Consider the following 24,109-nt stretch of genomic DNA (forward strand, 5'->3'; position numbering starts at 1 on the left):
AATTATTTCTTTCTTCTTTGAAAAATTTTTCAATCAAATACAATTTCATTTATACAATTCATCATGATTTTTAGAATAGTAATGCTAAGTAATGCTCTGTAATACCAGCATTACACTAGATTTTAGAAAGTAATGCATTACACTGCCATTACATCTATTGCTAAATTTGTAGCATTACACATTACCAGCATTACTTTGAAAACATGCATTACTATTATATTTAACATTATACCAAGCCTAATATATATATATATATATATATATATATATATATATATATATATATATATATATATATATATATATATATATATATATATATATATATATATATATGGCATCCCGGATTTTTTTTAACATTATATTCTAACTTAAATATTGTCAAAGTTTTGTATAAAAAAATTCGACCTATTATTACCACACATGACATTTCATTGACTAGCCAATTAAATTAGCGGATTTTTCATGATGAAAGGAGTTTCAAAGTTGCACTTCATTTTGAGAAAGAAACCCCCCCCCCCCCAATACAGCAGTTTCACTTTTTAACTTAAAGGAATATGAAATCGTATTCACTTTTTTATTAACTTCAGTGCTTTAAAACCAAATTTTTTTGTCATCTACGCTTTTCAGTTTCCTTTTTCTTTGCTTCTAAGATACCATTTGACCTAAATTGATTTCGAGGAAAACCCAAATCTAGTCTGTCTTCTACATATAAACACCTCTTTGACGATCTCGGAATAGATATTCTGTCAAAGAAAAAAAAGAAATAACAAAGAATTATTTTACGGAGCTACAAAACTTTCTTATAGTGAACAAGTTTATGTACAAATCAAAACAAACCTAATCAGTACCTTCTGTTATCCTTCTGGGAGGCAATCAGCTGAAATATAAATAAACACAGATCTCAAGATTTTGAACACAGTCATATTAACTCGCTTGTCTGTGTGTATATATGAGTGTGGACATACTTAGAATAGGTAAAATGTACACTGCCACTAAAATGATGGCCATCTTTACACTGGATACGATTTAAATGAGGACATTTTTATTCGAAGATAGTTTAATTAATCTGACATCAGCACATAAGTTCCGGGTTTATATATATATATATATATATATATATATATATATATATATATATATATATATATATATATATATATATATAGTATAAATCCACACACGTAGTATTTCGGTGTTGTGATTTTTTTCATATAAAAGAAAAAAAGCAACTCTAACTGCTAAACATAAGCGCTTTCATTGGTAAAAATCTTCAGACGTTTTACAGAGTACTACAAAAATAAAATACTGGAGATGCTAAACAACAACGAGTTTTATTGCGAAATAGCTGAGAACAATGATACAAAAACCATTCAAAAAGTGAAACGATTACTTAAAGACCACCAGACTTCTTCCAATATAACAACCAAAGAAGCGGATTTTTTAACGGATTTTGATTTCCGGGAAAGTGTCTTTTATGGACTTCCTAAGATACATAAGTCTAAAACAATTACTAATGCCATCAAAATGCAAAATAATGCATATATCACTTGTATCAAACCGGACGATCTCACATTTAGACCTATAGTGGGAGGACCTAACGCTCCAATACAACGACTGAGTCATCTTATGGATATATTACTAAAACTCTTATGCTCAGAAGTAAAAAGTTATGTTCGAGATGATCTTGATTTCCTGAGATATTTACCAAATAAAGTTAACCAAGATGCAAAGTTGGTCACTATGGATGTAACAAATTTGTATACAAACATAACCACAGATCTCGGTATCAATGCCCTCAAATACTGGATCAATAAATATCCACAAAATATCAACAGCCGTTTCAGCAGAGAGTTTATCCTAGAGGCAAGCAGTTTAGTCCTTAAAAACAACACATTCTCTTTCAACGGCAAACATTATTTGCAGCTTAAAGGAACGGCTATGGGGACTAAACTGGCACCTACTTATGCCACCCTAACATTAGGATACTTAGAAGAGAAAATGTATGAAAAGGCTAGACGGCAATTTAACCATTAAACCGCACAAAATATAAAAAATGGATGGAAAAGATATCTTGATGACTGTCTGGAACGAAAGCGACGCCAATTTAACAGTCTTTTAGACATTGTAAATAATCAGGATCCAAACATCAACTTTACGCTAGATGAAAGTGCGATCTGTATTCCATTTTTGGATGTGCTCATTTCTAAATGCGGGGAAAATATAACTACCGACATGTATTACAAACCAACAGATACCCATCAGTACCTTCATTTCAGTTCTTGCCATCCGGGCCATATTAAACGCGCAATTCCATACAACTTAGCAAGGCGTGTATGTACTATAGTTAGCGACAACGAAAAAAGAAATGAACGTTTACATGAATTGAAAGCAAGCCTGATAAAACAATGTTATCCAGTAGGAATCATAGACGATGGTATCAAAAAGGCATTAGCACTGAACAGGGAAAATATTATTCCTCCTGAAAATAACATTTCTGATTTAAAGATATTACCACTCCTAACTACGCATAATCCAAATGATATTAATATTATTCCAGTCGTACGTCAACTTAACAACATTCTACAAACTGATGAAAAAATGTCCGAAGTGCTGAAAAAATACAACTTCATCAACAGTAAAAGACAATCCAGGAATCTCCGAAGGATACTTTGCAAGTCTTCTTTTCAACGTCAATCTTATTCTGTCAGCAAGTGTAACGATCCCCGCTGTGGAACTTGCCAATATATTAAAGTCGGGAAATCGTTCAAGTTCGGGGACAAGGACTTTATTGTTAATGCGAACATGTCTTGTGCCTCTAAAATGTTATATACAACATTACGTGTAGCGGATGCAACGAATTTTATATAGGAGAAACTGGAACAACCTTACGCACCGTTATTCGTATACACAAACAACACGTCAATCAACCCGAGTACAGAAAAATTAAACTTGGTGAACATCTTGATATTTGTGCACGTGGCCACGGACAATTTTCAGTTTTTCCGTTTTATAAACTTTATACTGACAATGCAGTTGAATGAAGGGAAAAAGAAAAACATTTTATAAAGTCACTTAAACCTTCGTTAAATAGTTTGATATAGACTGTTTCATCGTCTTTGATTTTGTTTTACTGTATATTACGCTATATAACTTTATTCTATGATTGTTTCCTTCAATAAGCATTATGACGTCATAGTATTATTGTTGACGTTATCACTAGGTAACGTAATTACGTCATAGTTTTAACGACTGTAAAACGTCTGAAGATTTTTAAAAATGAAAGCGCTCATGTTTTGCAGTTAGTGTTGCTTTTTTTCTTTTATTATATTTTTACCGGACACTTAGAAAATACTTTTGTGATTTGGATATATAATATATATATATATATATATATATATATATATATATATATATATATATATATATATATATATATATTCAATAAATCCTTTTTTCTTGGTACCGGGGATGAATAAACTCAAAAATAAGTCCAATGCTCAAACAACTTTTATCTATAGCGCTTTCGCCCTACCTGGCTCTTCAGTAGATTTTTATCTATAGCGCTTTCGCCCTACCGGGCTCTTCAGTAGATTTTTTTAAAATCTACTGAAGAGCCCGGTAGGGCGAAAGCGCTATAGATAAAAGTTGTTTGAGCATTGGACTTATTTTTGTGTTTATATATATATATATATATATATATATATATATATATATATATATATATATATATATATATATATATATATATATATTCAAACTGCATTAATCGTTATTGTTAATTATTTTGATACGCATAATAGAAGTTTTAAATAAAAAATTAATCATTATACAATCACTCCATTATGGAATGCATATGGCAATAAATTAACAATATAAAATGTTTATTACCTTTTTCTTGGTGTTTTGTTTGAAGTTTGTACTGTTTAACACGATAGTAAAAACCGCAAATTGCAAACACTACTATTCCCAATGCCAGCGCATTCAATAACAATGATAAAATAACGAGTGTCTTGACTTCATATCCTGACCTAAAAACAAAAATTGATACTTTTGCACATTGTGAAAAAATCCCCTTTACATAAAATTTAACAAGCAGTCTAAAGCAACATTTATCTATTAAATATCTGTTCTTTGGTGATATAATTTTCATATCCTTAATCTCACTTTTCATTTTTTTTATAGTAAGAGATTTTCGAAAAGGTCCAATGATTGTTTTTATTGCATTTATAATCTTGTTCAGTCTACTTACACATGATGTTTTGTAGACAAATCACCTGCTTGGTATATGACAGTGGTTGACTTTACACTTGACTTCCCGTCCTCTGTTACTATTAATGCTTTTTTAGTCAAATTATAGCAACCTGGATCTTGATTTAAAATAAAAAGTTGTAATAAATATATATATATATATATATATATATATATATATATATATATATATATATATATATATATATATATATATATATATATAATTATATATATATATATATATATATATATATATATATATATATATAAAGCACTGAATAGAATCAACAACACTAGGCATCTTTAAAGTGTCGGATCTAATATATATTAGATACATGTACTAAGCCAGTAAACTGAATATATAAAGCACTAAAAATGGCTAACGACAAGGACATGGTAATGAGGGCAAGTTTAGACAACCCGTTGCCAAATGGTGGTTTTAAAACATGTTCCGATACCAGATGCCTGTTGTTCAAACACAGCACCAACGCGGACAGTTTTAAAAGCCCCATCACGGGTCGCACCTACAAGATATTTAGCAACACTTCTTGCCGCACAGACAACTGCATCTATCTCATCAGTTGCAAAGTTTGCTCTAAGCAATACGTCGGTGAAACAGGTGACCTCCGCAGAAGGATCAACAACCACCGCTCTACCATAAAGCCCAAAAAAGTCAAGGAGCCCGTCGGAGAACATTTTAATACAAGTGGCCACAAATGGGAAGACATGACAGTATTGGTTATTGACCATAATCCACATTGGACAGACGCGGAGAGGAAGAGCAAGGAAAAGTTCTGGATGCACAGACTCAAATCATTCAGACCTGATGGCATGAACAAACAAATGGACTTCACTAAAATGAACGTCTCATAGCCATACATCACCTGACACCCACATAGTAATTTCATGAAATCTGTCAACTGCGCCTCTTCCATTCATTTATTAGTTTCTTTACTACCTTTTATTTGTAAAACATTTGTTTCTTAATTTTATTTAATTTTATTTATGTATTTTCATTAAATTTTATCTCTTTTTAATCAAAATTCGAGTCTATATCATAAGTGCCGTACGAGTTAACAACGGGGGTTCAAATTTTCATTTATTAACTCGGACGCCAATTTCAATTAGCTAATTAACTTAATCAGGCGTGAAGTTGGCAGTCGATTGATTACTTTAGAGCGATCGGTGACAGTAGCAACACCTTCTTTAAGAATGTGAACAAATGTTTATAATGTAGCTGTTCTTTTTTTATAATAGGCTACCTTTTGGTCTGTGTAACAGCCCAGCAACTTTTAGTAGGATCATTCAGCTGGTATTACAAGGTTTAACATGGACTGAATGTTTAGCTTATTTGGATGACATCTTAGTCTTAGGTTTTGATTTTGAAGATCACTTGGAAAAACTGGGACATGTACTGGCACGTTTCAAACAATACAACCTCAAATTGAAACCAAAGAAATGTCATTTTTTTCAGAAAGAGGTAAAATTTTTAGGTAGAATTGTCAATGGCAATGGAGTTATGATTACACCCGAGAATATTGAAACCATGAAAAATTGGCCTGAGCCTAAGAATGTGAAAGAATTAGAGTCTTTTTTAGGATTTATGAATTATCATAGAGATCATGTAAGAAACTTTGCTGAATATGTTGAACCATTACACAAGTTAGTCAGTAAAAAATCAGAGTACAAATGGACTGACCAACATCAGGAAGCATTTAAAAACTTGAAAGATTCTTTTTTATATGCTACACTTTTACACCCTCCAGATCCTGATGAAATGTTCATATTGGATACAGATGCTTCGGACAAGTGTATTGGGGCAGAACTGAGTCAAGTTCAAGATGGTATAGAAAAAACAATTTGTTTTGCTAGCAAGGTTCTAACACCACAACAAAGAAAATATTGTACCACAAGGAAGGAACTTTTGTCTATTGTTGTTTTTACAAGACAATTTAGACATTTTTTATTAGGAAGACCTTTTATATAAGAACAGATCATAATAGTCTTGTTTGGTTGACCAATTTCAAAAACATTCAAGGTCAGTTAGCTAGATGGTTAGAAGAATTATCACAATACAACATGATCATTCAACATAGGTTTGGTGTAAAGCATCAAAATGCAGATGCATTGTCTAGAATCCCTGATTCAATACCATCATGTAATGACTATAGATCAAATGTCTCTTTAAGTGCTCTTCCTTGTGGAGGTTGCCCATTTTGTACAAGAGCTAGAAAACAATGGGGAACTTTTGAAGATGATGTAGATTATGTAGTCCCTATATCAATCAAATCAACAACAGTAGATTCAATTAGTCCATATTTGGACCAGTCCAGTGAGTCTACAAGTGTACTAGGGGATAAACATAAACTCAAACTTGCTCAAGAACAAGATCCAGACATTAAACAAATAGTATCATGGTTAAAAAATAACTATGAACCATCAAGTTAAGAACTTCAATTATCTAGTAAGACTGTTAGACATTTTTGGTTGTGCAAATCCCAATTACAAATGAGAAATGGCATTCTATACTATCTATGGGAGGATCCTATAACACCAAAAGTACTTTATGTTGTCCCACAGTGTTTACAACAAGAAGTTTTGGAACTCTGTCATGACATTCCACTCTCAGGACATTTAGGTCAAACAAACACATTTGAAAAATTGAGAAAATATGCAATATGGTATCACATGCGTTCAGATTGCAAAGAATATGTAAGATCATGTGAAGTATGTAACAAAAACAAAAAACCTAATGTCAAAGCTAAGTCACAATTGGGACAATATCATTCTGGTGTTCCATTAGAAAGAATACATATGGACATTTTAGGACCTTTACCTGAAACAAAGAATGGAAATAAATACATTTTGATGATTATAGGTCAGTTCACAAAATGGATTGAATGCTTTCCTTTACCTAATCAAAAGGCAGAGATTATTGCCAAGAGCTTTGTAGATAATATTATCTGTAGATTATGATGCCCATTAGAGTTACATACTGACCAGGGAAAAAATATGGACGGTACTATTATGCGTCAAATATGTGAACTTCTACAAATTGCTAAAACAAGAACAACACCATATCATCCTGCATCCAATGGACAGGTAGAAAGATGCAACAGAACTCTTCTACAAGCTTTAAGGTGTTACATTAAAAATAAACAGGATACATGGGATGAGTATTTGCAACAATTAGCGGGCGCATTAAGGGCTTCCAAGAATAGACAAACAGGGTTTACACCTAATGAAATGATGTTAGGTAGGCATGTTATTCAGCCATTAGATATCTTCTTAGGTACTGTAGATCATGAGGAAGATAAAGATTTAAACACATATGTGAAGGATCTTAAATCAAACTTAGAATCTATTCACAGGGAAGCTAGAGAAAACCTTAGAACTTCTCAATGTAGACAAAAGCGAGACTATGATTTAAAATCAGTTCAAAAGACCTATGAGATAGGGGATATTGTATACAAGACAAATCTTGCTACAATTGTAGGTACAAGTCCAAAGTTAAAATCTCCATGGAAAGGTCCCTATGTAATAACAGAGATAAAATCTCCAGTATTATACAAAATTCCAGATCGAAAGAAAGAAGAAGTGATTCACCACGACAGAATTAAATTGTGTCAGGACAGAAATAACCCTTTGTGGCTATCAAGATTAAGAAATCAGATTCTTAAAGATCAATACAGTAAAGATACATGTAATTCAGAATTTGACGAGTTAAATCTTGATACAATATTCAGATTACCAGAAAATGGTGAATTATCTGTGGCTCCGCAGTCAATGACGTCGGATAGTCTGATGTCATTGTCTAGTTTAGATCTCGGAGTTACATTTAGTCCATCAACTGGTAACAACAATGCAGGTCCTTCAACGTTAAATAAAAGGGTTAGAAGAAAGCCAGAATATTTGAAAGATTATGATCTAGATATCTAAATCATACTGGTGTTTTAAAAAAAAAAATAGAATAAATTAAAAATATTCCTCATTTTTAGGACAGAATATAATCAACGACTTGATTATCATTTGTGTATATATATCATGGTGTATTGGTTTTATGACTTAATATTCTTATTTCTCTTGGGTCTCCTAATTACAATAGTGTGTTTATGTATTAATAAACGTATAGTTTTTTTTTTTTAGAAAAAATGTGTATCATGAAGTTTTATTACCAATATTTACTATATGTTATATTTTATAATATTATGTAGTTCATGATGGAGGATGAATTCATACCAGATTATGAATTTGGATCAGACATCGAACCACCAAGTCCGCCTAAAATTCAACGAGCCACCAAAAGTAAAAAAGGCAAACCATGTCCTGTGTGCTTGGCAAAATTTACGCATGTTAAACGGCATATTATTAAAGATCATTTACCTTGGTATGCTTCACCATCGACATGTTGTTCGGTTGGTCATATTAACTTTGGACAAAAACATTTTTTGGATTTACACAATCAGAAAAATCACAACAACAATTATATTTCTCAACATTTGGATATTTTTTGGGTTGATTTCATGTTTGGTCTTTTGTTGCGCATAATTCAGATTCTGAAATTGGAAAACTTTGAAAACTTGTACAAATTTATCAACAACGATGAGCGCTTTGAATGTTGTCAGGGATCAGTGTTTAGTGATGAAGATTCAGTAGTTGGAGAAAAATTTCTTAATCACAAGTTCTCTGGTGAAAAAATACCATTGGTTCCATATCCTGTTACAAATGCAGCTTGTCTATTACATTGGAAAATTTTAAGTATTTCCTGATCATTCATTAACATTGAATCAAGATTGTATTCGTAAAGTTTAGATTTGTCCTTATACATGTATTTGCATCTTTGTTGTTTTATTATACAATTTTTATTAAACTGAACACCATCCTTCATTCTACCTCGTATTGGTGGTTTTAATTAAATCTAATATTTAAATCGGGTATGTGATTTTGGCCTTGGTTTGTTGAGTCGAGCTGACGAATGGCCTATTTCCTCAGCTCGTGAGAGTTTAAATACCCATGTAAATTTGATGGTGATCTGAATCTTGAAGATCTGTTTGGACGATGAGAGCCGTTTCTTGCAACATGTCCTTCTTCACCACACTTAATACAAATACTTTGACTCTCTCTTTCAGCACTATTGGATCTTGATCGTTGAATGGATCTTTGTCTTGCTGACCAGGATCTGGATCGTGACTCTCTCTCTCTACTTCAGTTGCCTTCATTCTTTCTAGTATTTCTTTTAGCAGTCTTTTTGTTTCTTTGTTGTCATTTTCCAGAGCTGTAATTCTTGTTTCTAGAGATGGAACTGTTTTTTGAACTATTTTAATATTTGTATTTTCTATGTTGGGTAAAATTTCATCTTCTAATGTAGCTCTTCTGATGTCTTTCTTTTGTCCTAGCAATAGCTTTTGATTAGTAATTGCATTCAGCATGTACTGAACAGCCTTATCCAGTGTTTCAGGATCTTTATCCAGAGTGATTAGGGCAGCTCTTTTTTCCATACAACCTCTTAAAAATACATCAATAGTAACTGTGCTTCTCCAAAAGTGTGGAAAGTCTGGATAAGCTTCCATTGATAATTCTTCTATTCTTTCTGCAATTTCTTCAAGAGTTTCATCTACCTCTTGTTTGGCCTCCTGAAGTTGACGTCTCACAATATGAGGTTGTTCACGCTTGTCAAACCTTTCTTTGAATTTATGACACAGCAGTTTGAAATCACTTTGAACATTTTCTGGTCTTGAACTGAAGAATTTTAAAGCTTTCTCTCTCAAACATTCAACTAATTTGTCTAACTTTTCTCTTTCATTCCACATGTATTTCTGGGCAATGTAATTAAATTGAATGAAATAGGGTTTCCACTCTGCCGTTCCATCATAAGTTGACAATTTGGGTGCTGTGGGACTATTAACTATTTTAGAACAACAGACAAACATTTTATGCTCTCTTTCTGATTTGATTTGGCTTAAATCTCTCTTTTCTCTGCTTTTGTACAGTAGTGCTATTTCTTTTTCTTTCTCATCTAATGTAAGGTCTCTTTCCTTCAATTCATCCTCTCTTTCTCTAATAACATTCTCTCTTTCTCTAATAACATTCTTTCTTTCTCTAATAATTTCTTCTTTCTCAACCAGCTTTTTTTTCAACCTCTCAATTCTTTTCAATAAATATGTTTCTTTCATGTTAGACTCTTCTGTGTTTAACTCTTCCATTGCTGCTTTGTTTACCTCAATAGGAGTAGCCATGATCTTGATCTTTTACTCCTGTACACACTTACCTAGTACTGATCTTAATATATGTATTGTATGAACTAAATCATCAGACAATCCGACGAAATAGTCAAGTTGTAGATCTTAAACAACATGCAAGTGTATACTTGAAAAAAAAAAGAAAAGAAAAACAATAGAAAAAAATCAAATAAACAAGAAAAGTAATACAGTTCTTCCCAAAATATACCAATACTTTAATTGAAATAAATAAATATCTTCCTAGATCGAAAATGGAAGACAGAAAAAAAATAATTATGGCGCCAAAATGCACGAACTAATATGCGGGGTATTTAATCTGAAAAATAATCAGACATATACAAACACTTCTGACACCATTGTTATGACGGTATATATTTGGCAATGATTCTCACAAATATGAGTTATGAGTTGTTAAAAACCTCTAAAGTCTGACGGATAAAATCTACGTCCAACTCGGGCAAGGTACAGGTAACAACTGAACTTTGTTTACAATGGATATATATTTATGTTGTTATTTATGGAATTCCGAACCCGGTGGTAATATTCACAACAGTTTCTTAAGTAGTTTAGTAGTAGCTTTAGATTTTGTTTTCTTTGTTTTGTACTCATGTAATTTATTTTTTGGTCCTGAAGAAGGGACTGGTTGTCGCGAAAATTTGACAATTTCTATTGTTCGTGTCGTTAGCCATTTTTAAATATCAACAAACAAGATTAACTAAATAAAATGGTTTACATAGCTACAAAACACAAATTGGTGATGTAATCAACTCCATGAATAAAGTTTTATTCTTTGATGTTTATCTGAACATAAGTATAGTTCTGTCATGTTATCACGTACGTCAACAGATATCATAAAAAGCATTACAAAGGCTGATTTTATAACGCAAAAACAATAAATCCAATCACGATCATTATTTCTAATATTGCCATTAGCGACTGATACTTGTAAATACAATGAAGTAACAAAATAGTTGAAGCAATTAAGCAACAATACAACAATTATTTTGACATTTTCATATCAGATTATCAAAAGCATAAGCACATTACAACATTCGTAAAAAAAAGAAAAGATTAACGTTGCAGAACACAGCTGACATAATTACACGGTAGCCGACCTAAACACTACCATAAATGTAATATCAAGATACTCTTTGTTTGTATTACATAGATTATACATTGATGAGGCCATAGCTGATGTATATTTTATTGTTAAGCATTTTAAACAGATTCAAAATACAGGAAATCAAAGCGCTATTAATAACATTTTTTTGGGTAATTTGATATCAGAATTAAACAAGAGAATATTGTAACAAGTGTTAACTTTATTAGATATTCGCTAACAGAAATGTAATTATGCTTTTGTACCATAGCCTGGTATGTTTTCTATTGTTAAAAGTGTGGGTTATCTGTACATATCGCACACCTTATTTTAAACTCCACCCACTATCTCAAGTAAAAACAACATCAAGAATGTTGTTTTCTAACAAGTCCATGATATTGTTCACCAAGATCAAAACTGCCAATAACTGAACACGGATAACTGACGATAACTGCCTCAAACCAAGTTCGTTGAAAAAATCTTATTTGTACGTAGTTTGAGACAAAACAATACCGGCAACTATATCAACATCAAATAAATCTAATTTCAACAGAAGGATTGCTCAACGATAGGTTCGTAAACATAAAATTGTGTTAATAAGTTTAATTCTTAGAACCAAGTTCTGGCTTATATTACAAAAAGAACACACCTTGATCTCTATAGCTAGTATTTAGTAGAACAATTTTTTTTTAAAGTTTACATCTAACGCCCTTTAACATGTTTCTTTCATTACTTATTGCTGATTTTTGACTAATTTCTTTATTTTAAGACAACAATGCTTTTGTTAATTTTCAGTTTGTCTTGATTATTTGTAACGGTTTTGATAGTTCGTAAAAATGAAATGAACCTTGTACACTAATTATTCTAAATCATCATATTTCAAAGCATTTTTGACGACATAAAGAAAAAGAGATTTTTTAAAGCCAGTGTTTTCGACAGGCAATAGCTGCTCTATGAAAATGAGAAGTATAAGTAATTGAAAGTGTAATATTTCTATGTATCCCTCATCCTTTTTTATTTCTAGAGCTAACCTATATTCTCACTGAATTCAAAGATGGGACCCCGCAAGTGCTTCTGAATCGTCCAATTGTTAGAGAAATATGTTGGTTTTGTGATTTTAAATGATGGGGGGAAGGGGTCGTATTTGACTTAATATTGATTTCTTAGGAAGTCGAGCTTTTACAATTAAATTATTTTGTATTTACATTTATTAAAAGTATAGCCTATAACACAGCAATATTACAATTTCTAACAATCTAATGATGTATTATTAAAACGTTTTAAAACCTGAATACCTTTAGTTTGAGTACGATCTAAAATTTAAGATCGTACTCCACAACTCTCGGGATGGTAGGAGTGTTAGTAGTTCAACTCATGAATATTCACAAAGCACATCACGATTCATAAATATGCATAATATTATATTTCATACATGCCTTCCGAGTGATATTTGACTTCATTCGTTTGTTATAAATGAAATACGAACAAAAAAATAAATGACCTCAAAAATAGAAATGTATCTCTTTTGTTTTTATGCAAACAAAAAAAAAATAAAAAAAAAAAAAACAAACAAACAAACAAAACAAAAAAACAAAAACAAAAAAATACCCCAAAACAAAACACAGAATACAATAGTCATTGTAATGACTTTAAAAAGGGGTAGGGTGGGTTTTTTCTTTTCTTTTCTTAACATTACCATCTTAATTAAAAGTGAAAAAAGTGTGTATGTAGGTTCCAGCTATATATGAATATCCGTGAGCTCTGACGCGGACGGGCTTAAGGATTCCATTGAACACCTGCCTCTCGGAGGGTGGGTGGTGGCATTTGGTTTGTCAGGAGTACAATAATTGAATGAGAGTCGCTTAATAAAATGCACCTTATATGATTTTAGCAGAAGCTTTGATTGAACAGATATATTTTGTCTTTACGTGATATGTTTATTGTTTTCTGAAAATTTTGGGTAGTGTTGTTATATTTCATTTTTACTAATAAAAAGACTACGTAAGCTATTTTTAATTATCACGCACAATAATGCAACGATATGGTAGTAATGGGCGATTCAATTTTAAATCATTAACTTTTATATAAACGGAAATTATCAACGTTTTTTATCTCAATCAAGAGAGCCATTTAATTACACGATTTTGTATGTAACAGTTACAGTTAAATTAAGACACTAAATCGATCAGAGAAAGCAACTTCATCTTTAACTCTAAATTTACAGTATACACGTCTATCACTCTTTTATAATTAAAGCCATATTTCGAGCAAAAATACTTTAATTCCTTTCATATCACTTGCATTTACTGCAATTGACTTTTTCATAACAGAAAATACTTACATTTGTAGGCCTCCGAGGAGCGATAAAAAATTGGGCATGGATTCTTTTTAAAACCTGGACAATATGTATTTGCGCTTTCTTGAATCATATTTCCACTGACACTGTATTCCACACAGAAACCTGGATCAGTACAATGAAATACTTTTGAATGACAAACAATATATACAATAGAATTTCTTTAATTTAATGGTCTTGATGGATGTGATCAATTTTCGACAAATTTAATGTCTTTTAGCTGAAGTTGTATGTTTAAAGATAAAACATGATATTCAATTGAAATAAAATACTAGGACAAACTTTTCTGTACTAAATAATAGTTTTTGACAAAACATTATGTTTGAATTTTTTAGGTAGTCCTTGAATTTGTTGACCATCTGGTCTCTTTAGGTTACAACTTTCAATCAACTTAAACTCTTCTAATTCTTAAATCCTAATAAATAAATATTTTTTTTCAAATGAAATGAATGCTATATATATTATATGTTCGTTTTGTCATTGTTTAAATTTGCGTACGATTTATGGTTTTAAGAGTATAACAATAACAAATATTTGTCAATTTGTCTCAGCTTGAATTAAGTCGATCGTAAATAGCTTACCTAACACAATATTTTGTGCATATGCGCATACTTCTAGTGTCTGGTTGAGAAACGGGTTGATGACGCAGTGATACTCGAGCTTCTCGGGATCACTGCATTGGCTAGCATATGATGCACAGTTTTTCCTTGCTGCTGCCTCCCTCCATCTCTCCTCACTTCTTGGACAATCTTCAACAGTTTGTACCGTTGTTCTTGATACATCACATGAGTCACTGCTTGCTTGCAAAGTCTTAAACAATTTTAAAAAGCAGCAAAATTGTAAAAAAAAAAAAAAAAAAAAAAAAAGATATGCGTATTTGATATATTTTGAATAGAGAAAGCATATTCACATGCACAAAACAATAGAAATACAATTAAAAAATTCGATGGCATGATAAAGAATCTATAAAATTGTAATTAGTTAATCAATACCAATTAAAACATGTCCTTTTTATAATTCACAACAATCAGTTAAAGGTTCAAAGGCGTTGTCAAATACAATTTCATGCAATTGTGACATTATGAAACGATGCTTTCGATGGTTCTATTTAAATTTTCGGTGTATTCATAAATGCCGATATCTAGCTTTGGGGAGGGGGGGTAATTCGTGTTCTTTTAGAGACTTTTAATTTTCGATATGAAGTTATTTAAACGTTGTACGTATTGTGAAGAAATATAGCAGATACTATGAAAAAAATGTTTGATATGATTTCACTCAGAACATTCATATATCTTAGGCAAGGCGATACCACAAATAGTAGAACATTGTCGACGAGCAATATTTTTTTTCATACTTTTACATGATATGGTATGTTATAGTATGCAACTCAAATTAAATTATCCGGGTAGTTAATCGAAAACACAAAATTATGTTTTGAATAAAAATTATAACAATCACAATAATTGCTGATCAGGTAAAATTTAACTAAAGTGTACGGACATCGACCCATATTTCTTAAAATATCAAAAGGTGTTAGCAGTAACTCCTTTACAGGCTTATTTGTTAAAAGCATCGGTTTTTTTGCGATTGGACAAATTTATTCATCAAAAATAGAATAATTCATTTATTCACTTGGTGTAACCATTATAATTGTTAATAAATTGATAAAATATTTATTTATGTGCCAATATTAAGCTTTGTGGATTTTTTTGTCTGTTTTAGTTTTGTTTTACGTAATAAAATAAAATGCCCTGCTTTACGTGCACGCTGAAAGAAATACACGCACAAATGCTTCGTTTCATTTAATACATATTTATAACACTTAGTTTTGCTATTTTTTAATATACATAACATATTTTTTTAACGATTTGTTCTTCTGTATTTCAAGTTCATTAGTATACGTATTCATGTAAGTGATCTTGGATATTCTGTAGAGTTTTATTAACAAGATCAATAGGTAAAACGGTTGCACTTACCTGCAATAGATAGCAATATATCAGTGAATATGTTGTTAAACGTGTGTTAATGATTTGGAACATTTTTCTGACACTAAAGGTTTCTTTTACGTTTTCTGCAAAACAATTAAGGTCACCTAAGAAACTGTAAATTTAATGCCGCTCATTCATCGATAATCAAATACAGGTACATGTATATATTCATAAAAAGGTTAACGTTTAATCATATCATAGTAATACAAGATTATTACTTATTAGGTTTGTTTCTGACTGTTTAAAGAAATTTGTGGGGTCGGTAAAGTCCATAGAAGGCTCGGCTCCGCCTCGCCTTCTATGGACTTTACCGACCCCACAAATTTCTTTAAACAGTCAGTATCAAACCTAATAAGTGTTTTGTTTTGTCGAGGACCTGAAGTTTGATATGTAAACAAACGTTTGTATAGTAAATCAGTTCAAATATCGTTACGTCCGTCATGTTGCGCTATAAATTTTGACGCTTGCCTTTTAAAGAAATTTGTAAGGCAGCCACGTGACGCGTTTCATCCAATGACGTCGCGACATTCTAGTCCGAGGCAAAACAAATATAATTAGACATGCACAGCCTACAAAAATGATATAATGATAAAAAAAAAAAACGAGCACTATATTGAAAGCGTTTAAACCGTATAGAAAACGTATATACTGTATTGTGCAGTGTATTAAAAAGAAGGCGTTTCGTATTTTGTAAGAAAAAAATGTATAACGAAAGTATTGTGCGAGACGCACTTAATATTGTAACTGATTTGAATTCTACCGTACGAGAAACGTATCTTTAAAACCGTTTAACATACGAGAATCGTGTGTAAACTGACAGCTGTTGAAGTAATACGTCTGTATATGTTTTCGTCAGTTTCTGTCTGTGTCGTGCGTTAACAATAGAACAGTTTGCTCATTATATGGAACTTCTTTTGTTATTTTGAGGTACAGTACCGATCAGTTCAAACCTAACAGAAAGTATACCCCAACTAAACCCTGGGGTTTACTTTTTGGGTTTACTCGGGGTGTACTTTGGGTGTACTAGAGTGGACCACGAGTAAACCCAAAGTAAACCCAGAGTGGACACAGAGAGTAAACCTGGTCAGACGTATACCCCTAAAAGCAGACGCTACATGTGTATTCGGAATATAAAAGGCGCAGGAATTATAGACATTGGGATGTTAGGATGAAAGACAAATCTGCTTCACACTTTAATGCATTAATTTGACCTCAATAGCAATTTCTAAGTAAACTCAAAGTAAACCCCGAGTGGACCCAAAGTGTCAAAAAGGAAACCCAAAGTAAGCCCAAAAAAACCCGGAGTTTAGTTGAGGTTTCCTCTGGTGTTGGGTTGGGTCTGATCGGTCCTGTATACAACATATAGACGGAAGTGAATATATATGTGTATGGCCATTCACGATCACTTACATAGTAAAACTGTATAATACGTTATATAACTTTCTGTACATTGGAGATCACCTAAATGCAATTGATATTATTTCCATAGAATCACTAACCATATGTCAGTGACTCGGTCTTTTTTTCAGATCGTTTGAGTTAGTGGGATATCTTATTAAAAGTGTTAAAAACTTTTTTTAAAAAGAGCGGAGGTAACAGTCAAAAGAGTCAAAATTAAAGTGTATACTCCAAAATCAGCTTAAAATGCAAACATGAGTCACTCTGACTGGTCAATTCACGAACTATGATATTCTTGTGACCGTCGAAGCCTGTGAGCCTCTTGTTTTGCTAGATGTATTTTTAAAACGACACTGTATTCGTATTGTACATTAATTAAGGTATATCTTAATCCCTACAGCTAAATCTCTAGCGATATGCTTTACTTATCACCATTATTACCTTCCAAGGTTAAATTTAGTCTCTTGATATTTAGATAAACATGACTTTTTCGATTATATGACACGAAAACGCATTTAGATAAAAAGATACCTTCGATCAATTAAATAATCATCCACCGGTCCTAGTTCCTTCTTGCTTAAAATTCATATGCCTCAAACTTTGATTTAGAGCTGCACTTGGGAGTTTAAACAAACCAATATGACTGCATACAACTAACTGATAAATAGATATGTAAACTATTCTATTAAATTTACAAGAACAGATAGGATAGCGCCATTTTATATTCACATGCACCCAACATTATTTAGGCTATCATTTTACAGATAAATAACATATGATTCAATTTACAATAGGGTTATCAGATTATCAAGCACATGATTGGCTATATAATGATAATCGTTAGATTAGAAGCACTACGATATTAAATTCTTTCTGGTCTGAAATATTTATTTTTTATTCCTCTCCAGAGGCGGATCCAGCAATTTGGAAAAAGGGGGTTTCCATTTGATGAAAATGTGCAAAATTCGTTATATGTCAATAAACAAAGACTTTTTGAACGTTTTCCGTGCGTATACAACTGTATTTTATAAACATTTATCTCATCACTATCTATTTCACATCTATTTCAACAGCAGTGTGCACTGCATTATTGAGCGTTTTGCCGTTTTGGTTTAGGTAAGGAAGATTTGCATACGATCTAGCCACAAGAAACCATAGTCTCCAGCAATGAGAAAGTGTGTCTATGCTTGACTGAAAAGAAACACTATGAAACAAGAAATAACTCAGACTAATTACGACAAACTATAATAACTATATATAAATGGATATTTTTGGTAATATTTTTATGTATTTGATGTTTTTAAATTTTGAACTATTTATCGATTTTGACTTCTATCGATTGCCTTCTTAAGTAAAGGTCTAAATGATAGGATATGACAAAAAAATGGGGATAATTTATCGGATGAATAGATGGTACGTGTGTTATACGTGGAAGACGCCATAGGTGGCGTTGTTTAGTCACGTTATGTCCGCCGTCACGTTATGTCACTGGTGAGAATCGAGATAAATGCAGTTCCGTTTACACGATGTGACTATTATTGTGACATCATTTATTTAAAATTAGATGAAGTATATTCAAGTGGTAGAGCTCAAACACATATCTTCACATTCATTTATTTGTATTCACAAAGACATTTACATTGTACAATAAATAGTGTTTCCATTAGATTTTAAAATTTATAAGATTGCTTGTATTGCATTAGTTTATTATTTAGATAGTTATAGTCATGGATGATACAACATGCTACTATTGCTATATTCATAAATATCTTAATTTGATTAATTTTTTTTCATAAAGTTAACTAGTTTTCTGTTATATTTTTTATTTACTTTGCAAAAAAATGAAATATGAAATAATTATACCTACTTGTTGGATCCCGGCAAGTTGTCATAATGCTGTCTGTAGTTGTAGTATGTCGTACGCAGATTGGAAGGGTGCAGACACACAGGTTCAAAGCCGTTGTGCGCTACTATGCATGGTTTTCCAGGATCCTCCTTCAAAACTGTCATGATTTGAGGGATCTCATGACAGCACACTGACTCCTCAATGGTTGACATTAGAGGGCAGTTACCACATGTGCACCTATAAAAATAGTTGTATCCACATTAATGAGAATTACATGTACATATTACAATTAAAGATGGTTACAAATTGAGGGCTCAAGATAATTTTGATGAATAATCCTCTCTAATTATCAAGATAATACCGCTTCCAATTGTATTGGCTAAATTGTTGATAATTAATGATGATGTTAAAAGAAGCCATTTTGAAAATAATTTTTGTATAAATGTAATTGAATATGTATATACCAACGCTCAGAAGAAACAAACTGATGAATATTTAATAAACAAAATTGTACATGATAAAATGAATGATTTATTGGCAAAATATATGCGCAAAAGGGTTTTTAAACACTAACCAATCGCTGTTTCCCAGTCGGTCCTCGTTGTTTGACTCTGGGGAGGATTGCTGGTGAAATACCCCATCATCCGAGCCGGCCTCGGGTTCAAAAAGATAAGACTGTGTGTCTAGGGGCACAATGTACGAAAGCCGAGAAGGATCATTCGAGATTCGAGATTCAAAATACGAGATTCGAAATACGAGATTCGAGATTCGAAATTCGAGATTCAATATCTAAATTAACCAATCAAATCATGGATCTGAAACCTGTATCCTAGCAACATCAAACTGTTCTAAATAAAGATCATTCGTACATGCTCTTTCCTACAAATAAATCCTATGTTCACCCTACCTAACTAAATGATTATTTGTATTTACTTTTACACAGAATATCTAAGTAGACTAGTAATAATGCAGTGTGCCTCGCGGATCTAAGTGATTTTGTTTGCCCTGGTTCATTTTCACCTGATGCGTTTGAACCCTGGGGTATTTCACCACCAGTAATAGTTTAAAACCCGGGTTTATTCACCCCTTTTGTGTAAAAATGCGGTTATGGTAGAGAACTTCATAAGCGTAGCTGATTTTTTCTGTAGAGGGTCCTAGGCCAATTTTAAAAATTTTTACTATGTAAATTTGATAAGCTCCAATTTTCCCGAGGAGGGGGTCCAGATCCCCTGACCCCCTCCTTTCTAGATCCCCGAATGAAGATTAGTACATATATCTAAATAATCTAAATATAAATAATCTGACCTGTTTCACTAATAAATATAAGCATAACTTATCGTTTTTATGTATGCATACAGTGATACACTAGTACTATGATTATAAAAAATCATTGCGATATTATCACATCATACGGAATTATTAATAAATACATTTTTTTTCCTTTTCCTCAGTAAACAACTTATTATGAGTCTTACTTTTGGAATTGTTTTCTATATAGAAGGATACCTACTCTCTACAATTAAAGGTAGGGATGATAGGGTGCCAATTTGTTCACATTGCCGATTTCTTGTGCAGAGAACAGTAAAACCTTTTAAAAATTTGATTGTGCATGAATATTTCAAAATTAATTGTTGTACATGTCTTTGTTATGATTAATTCATTGATATATCAACAAGAAAGAATAAAAGCATATGTTTCACAGCCAAGTTAAGTTTCTCTGTAGTTTCCTACCCCCCCCCCCCAACCAAAATTGACAATAATTACATATAAGTCATACAAATGTTTACTTTTTTTGTAAGTAAAGATCTAAAGATGTAAATAAGCACTGCAAACAAATATGTGTGTATTTAATATACTACTACATTACACTTAGCCAGATAAAATGTAGTCAGGATGAAGCTACAAGGAGTGAGTGCTGCAAATTTACCAATTTGTCGCCATACACACAGAACGCCAAATAAAGAAACTGTGAGTGGTGTGTGGAATGCATAAAATATGGCGGCAAATTATCTCAAATAATCAGTGCAAAAACCCACAAATAGGCTGTTATTTGTTACATATCCTTATCATTATCATTGATAAAAAATGTTATCGTCCCATAACATAGCCGATTAAGTTAATGTGTACATATGGTCAACGTACGTGTAATTCTAATATACAAGAAGGCGGACGTATCAGGCGGGGATCCAGAAAATTAAATTTCAAAAATGATCGGTTGAATTACATTAAATGCTTTGAAAATTGTTTTAAACTATCGCACGGGTCGAAATGCATGATAGAAGCTATGTACAGTGTAATTGGAAACTTTCATTTTATATCAATATGTAGTATTACCTATTATAACAAATGAGAGTATAGCACAACTGCCACAAGCAATACATGTCCTTTTCCGGCACCACCTCCCTCCCCATAAAAAAAAAGAAACAATTGTCGTTTTATTTGCTAAAATGTGTGTGGGTCAAGATTTTTCTAAAGGACATACCCGATTAGAATTGAAAAAGAGTCGTACGTTTAAAACTAATGTTGTCAAAATATTTAGATTCATTTGGTTATATTTTGGTTCATTTGGGTAAATAGATGCACCAGCGCAGCTCTAATTTATATATAATCAGGCCATAAATTCAAAATATTTTCAAAAATTGATAGCTTTAAATCCAGTGGATGAACAAAAGGAAAGCAAGTCGAACTCGATGAGTGCTAATACCTGTGTTGAATGAATGGTACAGTAGGATATGCGCAAAAAGTCCCGTCTACTCTTTCCTACCCTATATTTATTGGAATATTAAATCCGATTATAAGAGTCAAATTAAAAATCAAGTACGGATAAGACATGTTTACATCTATCGAAAGTAAAACTACTCATATTTTATCTACAGTGCATCGTTATGGAGCTACACAGAAAGTTTTATATTAATTTGCCGAGCCAAATAAAAAAAACCTGAAAAACGAAGAGAAAACAAAGTGGGGACAGAATAACTGGCAAACTAATTAGGACTATATAGCCCCCCCCCCCCCCTCTTGAAATGTATATACTGAAAACAGATTATTGGAGTACAACATCCGCACACAATTTAAAGAACATTTCATGTTTTTTTTTTATCATTTTCGCTAGCTAATGTAAGACATCACAAATACCCCAAACCCCCTCACGGAAAAGGAAATGTTAGGTGATGAGAGAGAGAGAGAGAGAGAGAGAGAGAGAGAGAGAGAGAGAGAGAGAGTCGATGTAAAATTAAAGCTTGCTAGTTGGTCTGCCCTACCCTAGCTACCTCCTCTTTTCTCCTTTTAGAGGCTTAATTATTGTCTATATATGCTTGTAACAAATCAAATTAATTTCAAATTCTAATTCAAAACTGAATTTGACACAACAAAACTCTCTGTCTGTCTGTCTGTGTCTGTCTGTGTGTGTCTCTCTATCTCTCTTTCTCTTTCTCTCTCTCTCTCTCTCTCATCGACAATGGCACTGATACCCTACAATACACTATTCCTATCTGGATTGTTGTCGTTGAGGTTGTAAATCATTATATCTTCTATGGTTTAAAACTTTATGATAACCTATAATTTGACATGTCGATTATTTCATTGAATTTCGTTTCATAGCTAAAACCACATTCAGTTTTTATTATTTAGATTAAACAGATCTTTCTTCGCGAGCCGATTTTTACACAGTTGGGGCGAATACACAACGGGTTAAAATGGTTCGGGGGGGGATACATACAGGACAAACAAAATCACATAGATTTGCAAAGTCCACAGTGTTATCACTAATTTAATTGTTTATCCTGTGTGGGGTCAATTTATCAATGTTAATTTAACCATTTTATAACCACAATATAAGAGCTATTAAGACATTTATTTGTAGGAAAGAGCATGTACGAATGATCTTTATTTAGAACAGTTTGATGTTGCGAGGATACAGGTTTCAGATCCATGATTTGATTGGTTAATTTAGATATTGAATCTCGAATTTCGAATCTCGAATCTTGTATTTCGAATCTCGTATTTTGAATCTCGAATCTCGAATGATCCTTCTCGGCTTTCGTAACAATGTCTTCCATCTCTTCAAAACTGGATGACCCGGCTTCCATCATAGGGTCTAAACTCTCACTGCTTTCGTCGCTGTGTTGACTTGTATTCGATGCCATCGTCCTCGTTGTGACGTCACACAAGCAGAGTCACTATATCGAGCGTTTCGTATTTGGCTTAATTGGATTTCCTGTTCAGGTAAAACAAAAAGACAAATTTGAAGCACTGTAACTCTGTTAATATCAAACAAATTTTAATGTGTTTTTTTTTTTCGATATCGTCTTATCTCTTTATTCGCAACAAAATATAAAAAAAAGGGAGTTTGCATTGCATATACCCTTTAGTGCTATATGCACATGGTCAAAGGCGTGGTAATTGTAAAGATATCAGTAAACATTACAGAAACAAAGTATTCCTTTTCAAAAAATGATAGGCATGTAATATGAACTGTCAGCACTATTGAATAAGGTAATGTTATGACGAAACTACAACATGCAATAAATAGCTTAAATCGCGATGGTTTGTTGTTTTCCGGTAGTGTTTAACTTTACTCTTTAGTACACGAGGCTAGCTACTTTAATTTTTTTTTTACGCATTTAAACATGGTTGAATAATTATGTCATTGTATCAAAGTTAACATCTCAAAAAAAAATTGATCAAAATATAAATCTATTTTACAAGAAGCTGTCGTCACTGCATAGTTAACAATGTAGTGCGATGCGTATCATTTGCGCAAAATCCAGGCCCGTAGCATCGTTTTTGAAAGGGGGAGGCAAACTCATCCAAAAAACATTCTGACAAGCAAAAAAAAGACAATTTCCAGAATTTATGAAAATTATAATCCGTGGGCAGCCCCTCTTCCCCGTCCCCCTGATGCTATGTGCCTGAAAAATGATATTCGCC

General features: G+C 32.3%; 2 protein-coding genes and 1 long non-coding RNA gene across 3 annotated transcripts; all 3 read right to left on the reverse strand.

Annotated features, from left to right (window-relative positions):
* Window positions 1–348: 348 nt before the first annotated feature.
* LOC128185035 (uncharacterized) lies at window positions 349–4,031 on the reverse strand. Its single transcript, XR_008243810.1, has 3 exons — window positions 3,892–4,031; window positions 841–880; window positions 349–746 (listed from the first exon to the last, which is right to left on the reverse strand). It is a non-coding gene; the product is annotated as an uncharacterized LOC128185035 (long non-coding RNA).
* A 217-nt stretch (window positions 4,032–4,248) lies between these two features.
* LOC128183803 (uncharacterized) lies at window positions 4,249–18,058 on the reverse strand. The gene is made up of 5 exons (XM_052852960.1): window positions 17,866–18,058; window positions 15,925–16,019; window positions 14,530–14,758; window positions 13,934–14,053; window positions 4,249–4,370 (listed from the first exon to the last, which is right to left on the reverse strand). Exons 2-5 carry the CDS (start codon window positions 15,985–15,987, stop codon window positions 4,249–4,251), a joined length of 534 nt encoding a protein of 177 aa, XP_052708920.1. The 5' UTR covers window positions 15,988–16,019; window positions 17,866–18,058.
* Window positions 18,059–19,197: 1,139 nt separating this feature from the next.
* Window positions 19,198–23,325, reverse strand: LOC128183804 (uncharacterized). The gene is made up of 3 exons (XM_052852961.1): window positions 23,230–23,325; window positions 19,755–19,876; window positions 19,198–19,417 (listed from the first exon to the last, which is right to left on the reverse strand). Exons 1-3 carry the CDS (start codon window positions 23,323–23,325, stop codon window positions 19,198–19,200), a joined length of 438 nt encoding a protein of 145 aa, XP_052708921.1.
* Between the last annotated feature and the right edge of the window lie 784 nt (window positions 23,326–24,109).

The sequence above is a fragment of the Crassostrea angulata genome, chromosome 5 (genome assembly GCF_025612915.1).
Source record: "Crassostrea angulata isolate pt1a10 chromosome 5, ASM2561291v2, whole genome shotgun sequence".
Classification (NCBI taxonomy): domain Eukaryota; kingdom Metazoa; phylum Mollusca; class Bivalvia; order Ostreida; family Ostreidae; genus Magallana; species Magallana angulata.